Source organism: Microplitis mediator, chromosome 5 (genome assembly GCF_029852145.1).
Source record: "Microplitis mediator isolate UGA2020A chromosome 5, iyMicMedi2.1, whole genome shotgun sequence".
Classification (NCBI taxonomy): Eukaryota; Metazoa; Arthropoda; class Insecta; order Hymenoptera; family Braconidae; genus Microplitis; species Microplitis mediator.
This window is the reverse complement of record NC_079973.1, coordinates 24,871,342-24,887,782: the sequence shown is the minus strand read 5'-3', so window position 1 is coordinate 24,887,782 and position 16,441 is coordinate 24,871,342. Positions and strand designations below refer to the sequence as shown.

The 16,441-nt window shown below is 33.5% G+C and overlaps 1 protein-coding gene across 3 annotated transcripts in view; it reads right to left on the bottom strand.

Annotated features, from left to right (window-relative positions):
- Positions 1-16,441, bottom strand: part of LOC130667435 (LIM/homeobox protein Lhx3-like) — a 167,597-nt gene that overhangs the window by 12,764 nt on the left and 138,392 nt on the right. For all 3 annotated transcript variants that reach the window (XM_057469006.1, XM_057469005.1, XM_057469007.1), the window contains one exon: positions 15,973-16,178. In XM_057469006.1, the coding sequence (XP_057324989.1) occupies positions 15,973-16,178 (206 nt within the window). The remainder of the gene's footprint in view (positions 1-15,972; positions 16,179-16,441) is intronic.

Genomic DNA, 16,441 nt, shown 5'->3' with positions numbered 1-16,441 from the left:
ATCCCCTCGATGCCTTTAATGCATAACTTTATTTTTACTTATTCCGAAAAATTATTTTACTTTAAATTCCTACAATAAATTTTACAACTGTCCAATTATTTAATCGAATGCGCGATTTAAATAGAAGATTCGATTTATCTAAACATATTTACATACAATCAGTCACAAGTTACTTGTGTTATTTGATACGAAATTACGTTAATAACATCACGCGTGAAATTTGAATTCTAGTTGAGAAACTTGAATGCGCTACGTGATATATTTCTGGTAGGTCATGTTATAATCAAGTTCAACAGATGTAGAATTCTGAATTGTGTTTCATTACACCATAAATTACATTTGCAATGATATATATACACATATATGTACAACAATAAATTATATTAATTTATTGCACATTAATTTTTTAAATTTCATTCTATTAATTTTACTCATCATTATTTTAATTAATAAAACAACTTGAGACAGAGTAAGAACTTGGGCAAAAGTGCCGGGAAAATATCTGGGGTAAAACGGGACACTACTAAAAAAGAACAAAATTTTGATACTGAACTTAGCCGACGTCTAATAATTTTTGGATTTTCTTTTGGACTGTAAATTTGAAAAAAAAAAGTTTGAAAAAATTGCACCTGTAGTTTTTTAAATTTTCTACATGTGAATATTTTTAGTTTTTATTTTTTTGTAATTTATTTGTTGAAAAAAAAATCCGAAAATTTTGAATTGTCTGCTGACTTCAGGATCATACAAAATTATGTTTTTAGTCAAAATTTTGGCGCCTTATTCTCACTCAGATACAACACAAATTTTTTTCTTAAATAGTGTCTCATTTTGCCCCAAGTTTCTCGTTCATATATAAAAATAATAATATAACTAATGTACAATTACTTAATACATATGGAGGATAATATCATGTAATTGTATCTTGATTATACTTGTCCGTCATATATATATATATAATACATATATATACATGGTTATATCTAGCAATTTATCTTTGTCCTTATACGTTACTTAATCAGCCGTATTCCATTTTGATTAATCTGTTATTTTAATGGAATAATTTTATTCACACGTAAAAAATAATGAAAAATAGCAATAAATATAATTAAATATGTTTTTGTTATTAATATAAGGTAATAATTTGCAATTAATAATTTATATTTTCAATTTAGTTATGTAATTTAAGAGAGATAAAATTACTTAATTAAAAAATTCATGCATATATATTAATGTGTGTGTGTGTGTGTGTGGATGATACAAGGATTTATGTTTGAAGGCAATTTAGTTGGACGTAACAGTTTGTCAAATAAACAAGTTTAATATCCAGAAGAAAATGGTGGGGGAGTATAGGTAGTGAGTAAGTAAGCAAGCAAGTAAATAAGTAAAGTGAGTAAGTAAGTAATAAACATGAAGAAGTAAGCGGTGTTGAAGCAATTTTGCCGGAATGAAGCAAAGAGCTTGAGCGTCAATCAACCCAAACGGATGTAATCCACGTCACGCAAGGACAAATTAAAACTTAGTTGCTTTGCAATTTCATCAAACCGAGACAAAGTAAAACGATACAATAATAGCGAAACGGCAGCATCGGTTTAGGACGAGGGTGCCGAGGGGGACTGCAGGTCGGAGCAATTTTCTTGAGCGGTTTTAACCCTCCCAGCTCTCCCTTGAATTCCTTCGTACATATCTGTAGGTACGGTTGTATTTATGTTTGTGTCTATGTGGCGTCGCGTGTCGTACGTAAGTGAATTGTTTTTGGGATTTCCCGGTAAATGTGCTGAGGATTGTTGTTGCCGTATCTCGTTGTACTGAGGTATATGTGTGTTTTGGAAATTTCGGGCACTGTAAATTGCTCTTTTGTCCAATGAACGTCGTTGACTTTGCTTAGGATACTGGGAGGATAAGGGATAAACTAGAATGAGTGTACACATAAAATAAGGACAAGTCTTTCTCGTAAATAGAATCACCGAATAAACATTTTCTGAATTATATTTTTGTTGGGAAAAAAATTATTAAATTTCTTTCGGTCCTTAAAGTGATTTTTTTTTATGGAATTTGTGTTTTAGAAAAATTTGTTCGACTGAAAATGGCGGACGTCAGTAAACATTTATTTAGTCATTACTAAAAAAAAGAATAAAGTAAAATAAAAATTTTTTTAAGTATATCAGAGCAAATTGTATAAACTTATAGTACAAAGTATCTATTGTACAGCCAACAAAACTTTCTAAACGATACGGTAATAACAATAATAACTTTTGTAACTCTCAGGGCGGTACTGTAACCCGGTTGGAAAATGCGAAAAGAGATAAATAGATAGCGGAGGATAAGAGAGATAAAATAATAAAATAAAGGAGAGCGAGTGAGCAGGACTCACGCGCGCGTAAATTGAACGTCCAAGTTGTATTTATATGATAATAAGCGGGTTTAAACTGTACCCGGTGTACGTAAACTTGGTACTTAAATACCAGTCGATTACCGGAACCGTTGGCTCGTGCGTTTCTCGAGGACGGAGACGCAGTGGGTAAAGCTACTAGAAAATCCTCTTTATCCATCTACACGCTTCAGAGGTGTATTAATATCGTCTATTATCCAGCAGAGAGGACGCGGGGAAAATATTTACATATTTACAGAAGCCGCAACTTTTGTTAAGTTTCAGTTAATCCGCGCCACCCCTCCCCCAGATACTCTCGCGCAACTACCGAACAATATTTAAATTATTCACGACTCTGCTTGTATCTGATATTTTTAAGTTTTCCCGAGTTCTTCGAGTTTATTTCATTTCGACTGACTAGTGACTCACTTATTTATTAACCTGTAAAATAAATATTTATATCCAATTATCGAGAGTCTCATTTACTGTCATAGCAAAGACTTTTAATACACCGCGTATTATATTCGCGTGTGAGAAGGAAAAAAATGAGTTATGAAAACGTCGCCCCACGGACGTATATACATTTAAAGAGGGTCGCGCTCGACGAAAGAGTGAGAAAAAGAGAGGTTGGTTATAATTTTAATGACGGCGTGTCCGCGCAGATTATTAAGAATACGCGTTGCTAGAAACTTTTAACGAGGCGCTGGGTTGTACAGAGAGACCTGTGGATGGTAGTCGAATGTATATACGTATATATATATATTTAAGCAATGACGACAACGCTAGTGAGGAAGAAGAGGTGGCGTAAACCTCCCCTGGGGGTACACTGAAAAATCCATGGTGCTACCCTGCAAAAGTATTATTATGTATTTTATAATGATCTCACAACTAAATTGCAATTTACTACGGACGATGTTGTCCAACCTGTACTCTCAACTTGTACTTTATAAAATATATACATATATATTTTAAAAATATTTAACATAATATACTTTTTGTGATTTTTAACTATTATCAAGCCCCTTTGGCTGAAACTCATTAAAATTTATACTCGGATAATTAATTGAGGGAAAAATGGGCTGTAAAAAATTTATCGCGGCGCTTAATTATAGAGTATTTGAGTAAATTATTAGTTATTAATTATTGTCGTGTGATATAGGATAAGGATTGAGGTAAAAAAAACGTTATGGAGAGAAAAAATTAAAAAATCATGATCAGCACGTGCGGTGCTGTTAGTTTGGTGTATGAAATTAGTCAGTCATGGCACGAACTGGTCTTTTCAATTTATCGATCCGTGCAGAGTTTGCACGATCGTTGTGTGTCGACTCTCAGACTTAACAACTACTGCGGGGGTCAGGTGGACGTAGTAGTGTAGCGGGAACAGTAGTTAGCTGGCTTTCAAGAGTTCCCACCAATTCTTTAATCAATAACACACGACACACATATATGACCGATAGATGTGTATATATATGAACTGGGTCATAGGTCATGCGATCGATTTTGATTTTATTAATAACAATTGACCCCGTGTTTAATAATAAGCTTATGTGTAATTATTTGATGGCTGAAAAATTTTTTTTACCCAGAAAAAATTTTTATTTTCATTTTTATTTTTTAATGAAACAAATAAAAGGAAAGTATATTCGTAAAGAAAAATATGTAGACGATAGATCTATATGTTGTAAATTTGTCTGGATTGTGGATCGACGAAAACTAAGTTCTTTGAAATCGGACGTGAAAGCGTTTTCGCTCGTTAAATTCAAATATGGAGAATAGAGAAGAGATGTGTGATGATGTCGGGAAAGGAGGGGGAGGAGTAGGAGGTATAGAAGGTGATAGACGAGGCGAAGAGAAGAGACGTGTGTCGCGATGTGCTTGGAGCTTGCGGAGGTTCGTCAACGTTTGCCTCAGGCTTCTCTTCCCTTCATAATAATCCTCGACCTCCGATAGTCGTCCTTCCAGTTGTATTCCTCCCACCAGCTCTACTTCGACGTCTCTCGCCCATCCCGTTTGCATCATCCCGGCTGGTTGTAGACTCCCTCTACTAGTCTACTCTATCTCACTGTTTCGTCACTGCAGCCCCTAACCGAGCTAACGACCTTGCTTTATCTCCGTACCAGCCGCAAGATATATAGTTACAACTGATACGCGACAACGAGGGTTGCTGCATCCACTGTAATGAATCTACGTCGGGTCACTTCAAATTCTACCCATACTTTATTATTTTTATCTTTTTTTTTCACCTCAGGTACTAATTTTTTGTTTACATTTCGGGTTTGAAAATTTTTTTTCACGTCGCGGTTTTTTTGACAGAATTTTGAATGAAGTGACAGACGGCCGAAAATAAAAAATTGTATTTTTAAAAAAGATGAAAAAAAAAATAAAAATAATAAATGCTTATCGTTAGTCTAACACGCCACCCTATTAGTACACACCGCAAGAGTGTCTCACGCATTGGTCATTTCGAACCCAGTGGATTCGAGATAACGCACGTGGGTACACCGGTATGGTGCCTACAGATAGGGCTGACCACAATCACCAAGGGATACCTTTTATTACCGCCGAGTGAATTATCACTAATGAAAAGTTATAAATTATTTATTTAACAATATTATAAATATTTAAAAGTAATCGTCATCCATCACGATAACTGACGACTCGACAAATTAATATTTATATTAATAATGAGTCAAAAATAAATAATGAAAAGATGTAGGGAATGTTATACATATATATACGTGTAAATATTAATAAAAAAAAAGTAGACGGGTCGTTGAAGAGATATCGCTCAATCTACATATAATTAACAGAAAGAAAATTTATATAAAAGCCCCCGAAGCCAAAAGCATGATCGTTATTTTTGTTCTCTCGGCTAATTTAAATACGCTTTTAATATTACTCCTTACACATACACGAAGGATAAATTAAAATATCCAATTTCACTGTAATTTAACGCTATTAAATGTGATTGGAAGACGGATTCAACTACGTATGTTTTATCTGACATTTGAAACACAACTACAAGTGCACTTTTAAACCCAATACTGTGTGTGTTTTCTCATTATAAATTATCAATTTAAACAGACAATTTAAATTTACTCTGTTTGTTGCACTAAAATTCAAAGCTTTGCATCAGTCAAAATTAAATCACTCATATATATTTTTTAATGTTCGATTTAAATTTTGAAAAAATTTTTTCAAAGAATACTGACTGTCTCATTTCGCCCAGCTCTCCTCTATGTATTTACATATGTACACACATATCTATTTGAAGTTAATATAATATATATATAAACTGTGGTGTGCCAATGGCGTAATGCATCACGCTGGCATTAAATAATCGTCCAATCAACGTTCGAGGAACTCCAAAGTCTTTAGAGACCAATCTGCATGTTAAGAGGACGTTAATGCCTTTCATCTAGCCGCCCGTTACTCATAACAATTCACAATCTCTTTAGCTGATATTTATATACAAATAAATATATACATCTATGCATAAATTAATTAAACTTTAATCTTCAGTGCTTGATTATTTATTTTCTTACTAAAGTTATTCCTTATTTTTCATTATTCACCAAAAAAAAAGTTTATAGTAATAAAAAATTTTCTACAAATAAATCTGCAGAGTTTGTAATAAAAAGTGGAGTAAAAACTAATAAATATAAATATTTGTGTTATTTGAAGAATTTTTAAATTTGTACTTAGTAATTGCACGAAAAATGCAATAACAAAATGATTTTTAAATAAATGTACTGTCGTAGTTAATAAAAATTTATACAATAAATTAAAATGTATAGATTGTTGCTATCAATATTTTTATAAAGGTATAGTTTGGTCCTACCCCTGACCCTACACCCCACGAGTTCAACCCCGGGCTGTTCCAGGTACACGCACGCACACAGATGCGTCTCGTTTCATATCCCTGGTAATTGCTTATTAAATTCCTGGGGGTGAAGAAACCCCGCTCAGCAACTACAGAGTTCTCGTCGACGTCACTCTCTTGTACTTGTACTGTTCTTGTAGTGCTGCGGGTGGATTTTACAGGAAGGAAGACGGAATAGACAAGAGATGGAAGTATAGAACTAGAGGGAGGCACGCGCGATTTCGCTGGGGGTTGAAACGGGATAAGAAGACTCTGCTCTGTAAAATGAGTGGAGCAGGGTAGGGAGAGACTGTGAACAGAAGGGAGGAAGGAAATAAGGAGCGAGGAAGGACGGGGGTGGGATTGCCGCAGAGTACCCGAGCTTTTGCTGTCTTGTCCGACAGAATTGTTTTCCTGTTACCGTGAAAATATGCCAAGAGGGATCTTGCCGCGTAATTGGATTATTAATTAGATTGTTAATGAGACAGATTCCATGAGCTGGGGGTCTATAGTCTGTTTTGTTTGTTTTGCGCACATAGGGTATATATGTAGATGGATGAATAGAGCGAAAGGACGGGAAATCTGCGGTAACGAGGCGTGAGATGTTATGGAACATCACCCGCAGATTTAAGTTCGTGACTTAGCGATAAATCTCGTGTTCAATACCCGTAGGTGTTTAGTCAATTATTTAGACGCAAATAACATTAAGTACTTTGAGATATAACGCTGCTTAAGTTATTAAAGTAATTTAATTTATTATTTAAATTATAATTATACTGAATAATAAATTCACAAGATTTTATTTTATAAAAATATAATGAATGGGAAATTTGACTTTTAAATTTACGAAAATTATTTTCTGTTCGTTTTAAATTTAAAAGTTTAAGAAAAAAAAAATAAGTTGGTATATAGACTTGTCAAAACATAGTAACACATGATGACGATGTTGACTCTTAGTAAAACACAGACGGTTGAAACATAAAATTTTTTAAGACATAGCTGCTCTCTAGCACGCCGGCGGAAGGGCGTCAATCAAGGACTCCGAGAAGTCTGTAAGTTTGAACAGTTTAACCTTGATTCACTGATTGTGAATTCTCCGAGTGATTGAATCCCTGAATTTCATGGCTCTCGTTTTATTTATTCGAATCAAGTAACGCGTTTAGTGTGTAATAAATTTTTTTATATACATATTTATAAAATTATTAAGGCGGACTAGATTTTTAAAAATTTTTTTCATATAAATTTTATCAATTGGACAAATGTATGTGGGCTTACATGTGACGTCTGGTCGCCGTTATTGGGTTAGATTCATCCCGAATAGAACGCTTCGAGCAATCTAAGCAAAATAGTATAGAACGGCCATATCCCAACCGACGATCTCGACGACAAATATAATTCTCATCACTATTTACTATGCTACTCGCTGTTTCAAAATTAGATTATTATTACAGCACTCTACCCCTTACTAACTCTTTTGAATATATATGTATATATACTGATGTTCTATTTATATATATATCTATATCTATATTTTTGTCGGTACAAATATATATACATTATGTATAGGAGAGAGTGAGAAAATATGGAACGTTGTTCGGAATTTTAAAAAATGTATAATAAAATTCTTATTCCTTTGAAAAAAATTTTCTTTGATATTAATATACATAAAAAGAGCATTGTTATTAAAAATTATTGGATTATTGATGTAAATCAATTTATTTCTTTGATCAAATATTCGTGACATTTTTTTTTATCAACCTGTACAGTAGTAATAGTTGTTATATATATGTATATATATATATATATATATATATATATATATGTGTATGTATTTAATAATTCTGCAGGAGAAAAGAGTTAGGATAAAAAATAAAATTGATTTAGTTTGGATGAGAGATAAAAATAAAAGTGAGAAAAAGCGTTAGCGGCATAATTGAAAGTATGAAGCGGGAAAGTATTTTTTTTGTTTTAATTTTTTTCCCGTGCGGTTTGACAAATTAAAGGCGACGTATTTTTACAAGCAAATGACGTATATTTTACGCATCGACTGCTCGTTGGAACCGATTGGTTTTTCACGAGTGAACAAAACCCGTCAAAGGGGAATTCGGGCAGTTGATGTACCATAGGAAAAAAAAATAAAAAACTTTAAATGTTCTAACGTATTCCATTTCAGTGAGCGTTTACGAGAAATTTTGTTGTGTAAATTTTAATTAAGTGCTTTTATTTTTAACACTTACTCTGTATATTAATTTTTAAATTAAAGTGATTATTTGTTGAATGATATTTATCGATGTATTTAGATAAATTTTATTGTAACTCAATGATAGCGTTCGCACCAATAATGCTTTTATTTTACTAACGACAGAATGACAAAGTCTATTTTTCTTTCTGAAAAAAGTCCGTGAGACTGAAACTCTTTGAAAAAATATTAACATGTGTCGTTTTTTTATCATTTTATTTTTTGTTGTTTTTGTTTTTATGTTCACAAGTGAGTTTTTTTAACGTCTAACTGACGCGCGGATTAAAATTCATGATGTGCAACGAGCAGCGAATGGTTTTGCGGAGAGAACACACAAGTAAAGATGATAAAATAAAAACAACAACCGAAATAAAAAATCAAATTAAAGAAATACGTGAAAAACATTTGTCGGGTTATTTGTCAACTGTTTGAGAGTAATAGATTTCAGACATCGAAAAATCTCATTCATATAATTATATGTTATTTCGAGGAATTTAAATGAATCAGAAAAACGGTTGACCCCGCGGATTAGTTCAAAAATTTTCCACGGCTCAAAAGTCTTAGAATCATTATTTCTTAGTATTCATTGGTAATAATAGGGTAGAAGTACCGTTTTTGGCCACTTTAAGGCCAGTTTTGGACACTTGAAAAATCTAAATAAAATAATTTGTAAAGGACGCAATGACATAATTAATTTTTACAATGAGTTCAAAAATACTTTTATCCCACTATTGAACTTGAAATTTTATTTTATATTTTTTCATTAATTAAAGTGAAGTATTAACGATACTGAAGTTAACCGATGTCTTCTAATTTTTGGTTTTTTTTTATAATAATAAATGATAATAAAAAAAATTTTTGAAAAAATTGCACCTATAGTTTATTAAATTTTCTACATGTGCATTTTTTGGATTTTTGTTTTTTTTTATGATTAATCGGTTGAAAAAAATTTTGAAAATTTTTAATTGTCTACTAATTTCTGGATCATAAGTATTAAATGTCCAAAAATGAAACAGTGGCCACAAATGTTACTTCTACCCCAAGTATTTTTATTAAAACTCACTTCCCAGGACCTTCAACCTCGACATTTATTAAAATCTCAATTTTTCAAAATTTGACTGAATTCAATAATTTCTTTTATTTTTTTTCAATTTCAATTTTTGCTATCGGGAAGTTAATAGAAATAAAAATCACAATTTGTCAGTAATTAATTTTTTTTAATTCACAGTCAAATTATCACTTTAATTAATATCAATAAATTCGACTGTCTATATACAAAAAGCTTTTGATATTTGAATGAATTCACATGGCTGCACTCACAGTCTTTTTCAAAAGCACTAAAGCAAACACATAAATGGAGAAATCCATTTAATTTGTACATATATGAAAATTGCGGAAAGAAAATCAAGTTTAATAATATTATTTTTGTGTTGACTATTGCCCACACATACGCGTCCGTATATAAATCGCTTTGTTTAATTAATTTGATCCAATTGTGCCCAATGAATAAAAATAAAAATTAAAGTTACCCAGCATACATTTATCGAAAAAGAAGTTTTAACTTCAGCATTAATGTATTAAAACGTGGATAGTAAGTTAACTGATTAAATAAATTCAATTTACTCGTCCCCTATCTATAAATATTTTTTTTTTCCCATTTTGTTTTTTATCTGAGTCACACGCGTCTTTGACAGATACCGTAGAGAATCCCAAGCCGATAAAGTTCCACGGGTGTCTTTCCCTTCTTTCCTCTCTTGCTCCATGCCAGTAAATTTTTTTTTTTTTTTACATAGCTATCGCTACTCGCGAGTATTTTTCAATTAGTAGAAAACAAAGGATGTCCTGGCAATAATTGCAACAGAGCGAAAACAAGGGGGGGCTACTGGAGTAATTGCCTGGCGTCATTGGACGTCGGTTCCTACTTGTATATATACACCAGTGTTATATAGAGAGTGGTACAGTGCAGAAGAGATGAGTATAGAGAAAAAGGTATTCTATATGTTGTCAATGTGACGGCTATTTTTTCTTTTTTTTTTTACGGATTATCTATTCTTGACGTACGTGCGAGCTGTGCGCTATCTACACACTAGGTAGGTACGTTTGAGTACCGATACCCGGAGATCTCCGTCAAAGGAGCAAAGTACGGGAAATTCGTTTGCGCAGTACGTGACGATGTCGTTATATATTATTCAGTGTAATGCTTTGGATATATATGTACATATATGGGTATGTATATAGACGCGATGAGTCAATGCGATCTACCACTTGGCTCTTTTGATAATCAACAACTTGGACAAAATAACAATAATGATAACAATACACAGCAGTATTCAATAAAAACACATTTTTTTTTAAAGAGGAAAGCCGGCGGAAATTGGAAGAGAGAAAATTTTTTGATCCTGATTATGCTAAATTTTTTCGTAGCATTCAAATTTGAAGAAAAGAAATTTTTGATTTTTATTAGAATACAAAATTCTTTCTTTTACTTGAGGGCGAAATGAGGCTGATTAAAAAAATTATTCATTAAAAAAAAGTTATATATATATATATATATATATTTTAAATAGCTCAAAAATAATAAACTATAATTTAAAAATTATCATTTTCCCAGGATTAAATAAAAATAATTTTTGTTAATGAAATTTGAAAACTTGACATTTGGAAAAAAATTATGGATCCTAAAAAACAAGTTTTGATTTAATTTATTATTAACCACAAAGACTAAGGCCGTCAACGGAAGAGAGACATAAACGCCGTCTAATATCCACGAGATGACAAACGTGACGTGCATCATCTCTTTCTCACTTTCTCATCCTACACGAGTATTATCTGTTTGCTAAAATATCTATATATATATATATATATGAAAAATCTAAAGCTCAAAGCTACAGTGTTGAGCTTCTGCAAGACGTGTGTCATCGGACAAAACGTTAAACGAAAAATGTGATTTCATTTCAACGGGATTCTGAACACGCGCATTACTCATATTTTCAGAGATTGCCTCTATTAGAAATGATACAAGTCATATATAAACAAAAGTTATTATATTAATAACTTAATAACCCCAAACAATTGTAGTAGTTATGACCCTAATAATTTTCGTAATTTTCAGATGTGTAATTACTGTTCAATTTCATTAAAATATCGATTAATTTACTTGAATTGCAATTGACGGTTTAATTACCTTCTGAATAGTAAATATAACGTTTGAGTTTACCATCAGAATTTGCGTACATAAACTTCCACGCAACTTTGACTGAGGGATAATTAAATTAATTGAACAATCTATACCAATTGATTAAAATTCATCGTTCAATAATATTTAAAAACAAAATTAAAGCCGCGATGTCAAAGTGATTATCAGAAAAATCTTTAACGACGTAAATTTTACAGCAAACTATTTCAAAGGGATTAATTATTGAAGTATGTACTGAAATTATCCGCGTACGCACGCAGGATATGGAGGCTGGTTAAATTCAAATTTCAAAGTATGTGTTTAATAGTGAATAGAAGTAAACCAGCGACACGTGCGCCAGGATAATCGTGTCTGAAGACGAAGACGAAGAAGAGGAAGACGCCGGCGTCGAAGGGGTGAGAAGAAATAGAGGGATAAAGGAAGACGGGAAACGCAAAGAGGGAGGTAGCAATTAACTTCTCCTCGCAAGATTAGAGCGAGATATTACGAGATATCGAGCGAGACTTAATGGCAACACGCGAGAGACTTCAAAGGCGGTAATAAACTGCCTCTAATGAACCCCTTATCGCCAACGTTGCCACCCTCCTGCGCCACCTCTCTTTCTCTCTCCCTCTCCCTTTTCACCCTAGAGCATACACCTTTTATTTTTCATTTCACTACTCTCCTCTTACTATTTACAACGCACAATACTCATAAACTCATTATTTATTCATTTGTTTATTTTTTTTATTTTACCGGTTACTTTTTTTATTTTTATTTTTATTGTTTCGTGAATATATTTACAAATAAATGTTTGTATGTTCGTATATCTCAACCGGTTTATTTTAAAAGTACTTTATATTCACGTGACGAGTTATCTTTTAAACAGACGCTTGTCATGAGGTCGACGCTAATTTCCGTGCTGATAAGAAATTAGGCCAAATTAATTTACCTTTTAATAGTTAGCCATTACTTTTAAATAGTTGAGATAAACTAATTAGTATTGGCAATAAAAAATAAAAGAACAGTTTTCAAAAAATTCTAACAACATATATTGTATGTATACTGAGGAAAAAAAAAATAAAAATACTTGTGTAGAAATCTATCCGTCACATCTTAAGCTCTTATATTTTTGGTTCGTTTATCGTCGGTATACCTCATTGCGTCAAGCCCAATCATGTTGATTCAACAAAGTACCTACAACAACCAGCCCAGCTAGCAAATTGCCGGAATTTGGTATTCGGCCAGGAAGAAGCGGGGTGATGATGCACGTAGAGTGGCAACCCGCACCAAGAAGACACGAGTCGCGGGTAAGGGGAAGGATCTGATGCTGGTTGAAGCCAGTCTGATTGCACATCTAGGCCAACACAGGGACCGCGTGACGTCGGGCTGACGCGCTCCAGCGGAAAGCCACCGCGATGATTGGCCCTCCCGTCTTCCTCGGCCGCGTGTCGTCGTCGTCGTTCTCGTGTCGACCAAAACCTCACTACTACAATCTACTATTTCTCCTATTCAACCCTCACTATCTCACTCTCTCATATGAACTAAACGTAACATTCTCAAGTGTCTTCTCTCTTTCTCACACATCCATACATACCTATAAATCTAACACACATATATAATATGTATTTCTCTTTTTATTCACTCACTTACTCTCTCAATCTAACGTCTATGTATCAGCCAAAATGCCGAAAGGGAAGAGAAGGATGATTGGACGCATCCTGGTGATTGTAGCACCCACCCCTTGATTCATTTTCTATCTCATTTTCTCTATGGCTTCTGTATACTACTACTACTAGTACAAGTAGCAGTGGTACCAGTATTTGAAGTAAGTCTGTCTGTCTGTCTCACTCACTTGGCTCATTCTATACACACACGAGTTGCCGGCAGTCAACCCCCAACGACGGGAACCAGCTCCTGCACGACTACCGCAGTGTATACCCACACATCCCCTTGCGTGCCTGTCCCCGCTCCCGCGGTAAAGCGCCACCCTACTCTACCCCAGTACACACGTATAGTATACGTAGATGCCTGTAAATCGAGTTTACCCTCTTGCTGTAGCTCAGCCCTTCAATCAAACTGATTGAAACATTCCTTGAATCCAAAAGAAACGAGCCATCTCTATCATCTTCTATTTCTCTCATTCGTCTCACTCTCACCCACACACCTGCTCATCTAGCCCACGTGCTCACTGTTTTATTTGTTTATTTTCCCGTCGCAAGCTTTGGAAAAACGTTTTTCATTCACTTTCGTTCCCTCCAACTTCTTTCTCAAAAACATTCGGGTTTCCTGCACGAATAATACTTTTCATTTATATAAACTGTTTATTTTTATTCTGCTCTAGTTTTATCTTACTATTTTTTTCAGTTATTTAGTTATTCGGTTCTATAACAAGCTGGGATAGACAAACGATTGATAAGATTCTATTTAAAATTTTTTTTTTATTTTTATTCAACAAAAAATACTCGATAATTTAAAATGGATTTGATGAGAATAAAAAAAAATCGTGACAGGTAAAATATTCTGAGAAAAATAATTTAAGTTAAATGGCGCCTGACGTGATTTTTAAATGCTAGAAAAAAAATATTTTTAAATTCAAATCTCACGTTATAAAAATTTAAATTCCCTCTACATCAAATTTTTACAGCAAATAAATTCTACCGGAAAAGTAAAGAAAAAAAAATATATACATTTATATATATATTTTTTAATTTTTCAATTAAAATTTATCAACACAGCCGAAAGACCAACGTGCACATTAAATAAATAATTACGTACGTATATTATTTTTTAACATAAAAACGATGTCTGTGGTGCAGTAATTGGCTCTTAGCGTTGCGTATCTCGTTCGTTTGGGACTTAAAGTGACGCAGAGTATAGAGTAGAGTGTATATATTGTGGAGTAATGTACAGAGGGTACACAGAGGTACAGAGTGCACCATGACAGTTGAAAGAAAAATAAGTACAACAAGTTTAAGCACAAAAAGATGAAGGAATGGCGGGAGGGGAGGGAAGGCACGAAGATGAAGATGGAGAATAAGAAAAAGATGGATGAGATAAAAAGCGAGAGGCAACACACCGTAAGTATCCGACGGTTAGACCTAAAGAACTGAACTAAACGAGGAGGAATGGTCTGGTCGGACTTTGGAGGCAGCAACAGCACGTCGATCTATTCCGAGCGGCGGACGGGTCCACCTAATGTAATGTAAGTCGACGTCTGTTTCTCATTAAATTGTACTCTGACCTCGAATCCTCTAAATTTGGAACAACGGTCCCCAACTATTACCTAGCTCTGAGCTTTGTAACATCACAAGTAGACCCGCAGTATCAACACAACCACATGTAACTCCCTTTCCCCAAGACATTTACAATTATCCTCATTAAAATAATTTACTTAGACGCGCGTTCGTTAAATTTACAAGTGGACTTTCGTAGGTTGTGTGTCCAATGCGTACAAGTACGTAAACTTGTAACTCAATTATATAGGGGAAGGGGGGGGCAAAACGGGATACTTAACGAAAAATTTAGTTTTTAGGGACATAAATATCGTAAATTGGCTTCATTTTGATTCTATTTGAAATAAATATAACGAATTTTAAACTGCCATCAGAAAAAAATTTTTTATTTTCTGCGGGCAAAATGGGATACCCCAAAAAAAAGTAATTTTTTTTTTTTTTTTTCAAGTGAATAAAATTGATGTAATAATGTCTTTCTAAATTGATGTAAGTAATAAAATTTACTCTCAACATATTTTTAAAGAAGTTTTTCCTTGTTATTTCTTTTCAAAATTTGAAATTGGCGCCAATATTATACTTTTCGCAAAAAATATAAAAATGTTTCTTTTTAGCTTTTAATAGTGTAAAATGATACTAGATGTCATTTTTGACCATTTTCGAAAGTTTTTTAAAAAAAAAAAATTTTGACGAAATTTTGAGGGTATCCCATTTTGCCGGCCTATCCCGTTTTCCCCCCTTCCCCTAATTAGATATATTATTGAGATTTATATTTATAAGCACAAGAGTAATGGCATTAGAGCGAAGCGTGAAGGGACATTAGGCAATAAACGACGGATAGGAAACATTTTCATTAGGGCTCCTGGGTAGTGGGATTAAGTTAAAATGAATAGGAGGGCGTATTGCGCGACAATCACTTTGATATAACTATCGGATTTCAGTTAAGTAGCGAAATTCCGAGTTAATCCGGAAATCAATTAACGATTAAATGGATAAAAGGATTAAGTTTAATTGCATTGTTATTATGTGTATTATAAATATTTATGGCGACTGGGGTGAGGGTCGCGTTTGTGTTAAGTATAAAGATGAACTTACCTCATGTAATCGGACTTGCAGAGGATCATATTGTTTTTGAGATAACAGGATGCGCCCAAATCTATCAGAGGTAGGTGGCAACAATTACACTTGAGACAACTGTTGTGCCAATAACGATCCATCGCGTGGAGTAAAAATCTTTCTACTATCCTGCCGTTACAGCCCGCGCAGAATTGCATATTCGTTGCGCCTGCAGGTCCTTCTTGCTGCAATCATACAAATAGCTCTGTTATTTCATAGCTCAAGAATTTTTTTGTTGAAAAGAGGACAGAGAAATTAACTTTAAATTATCGGAGCGCGCTGTACTTACTTTAAAAAATTACCATTCACTCCCACATTCATCAAAATAATTAAATTATAACTGATCGGGTTCTGTTGTACTCCGAGTGATTAAATTTTTAAATAAGGAATCAATCTTGTGGATTTCTTACAAGTAAATTTGAAAAATTGAACTGTAAATTATCATTGA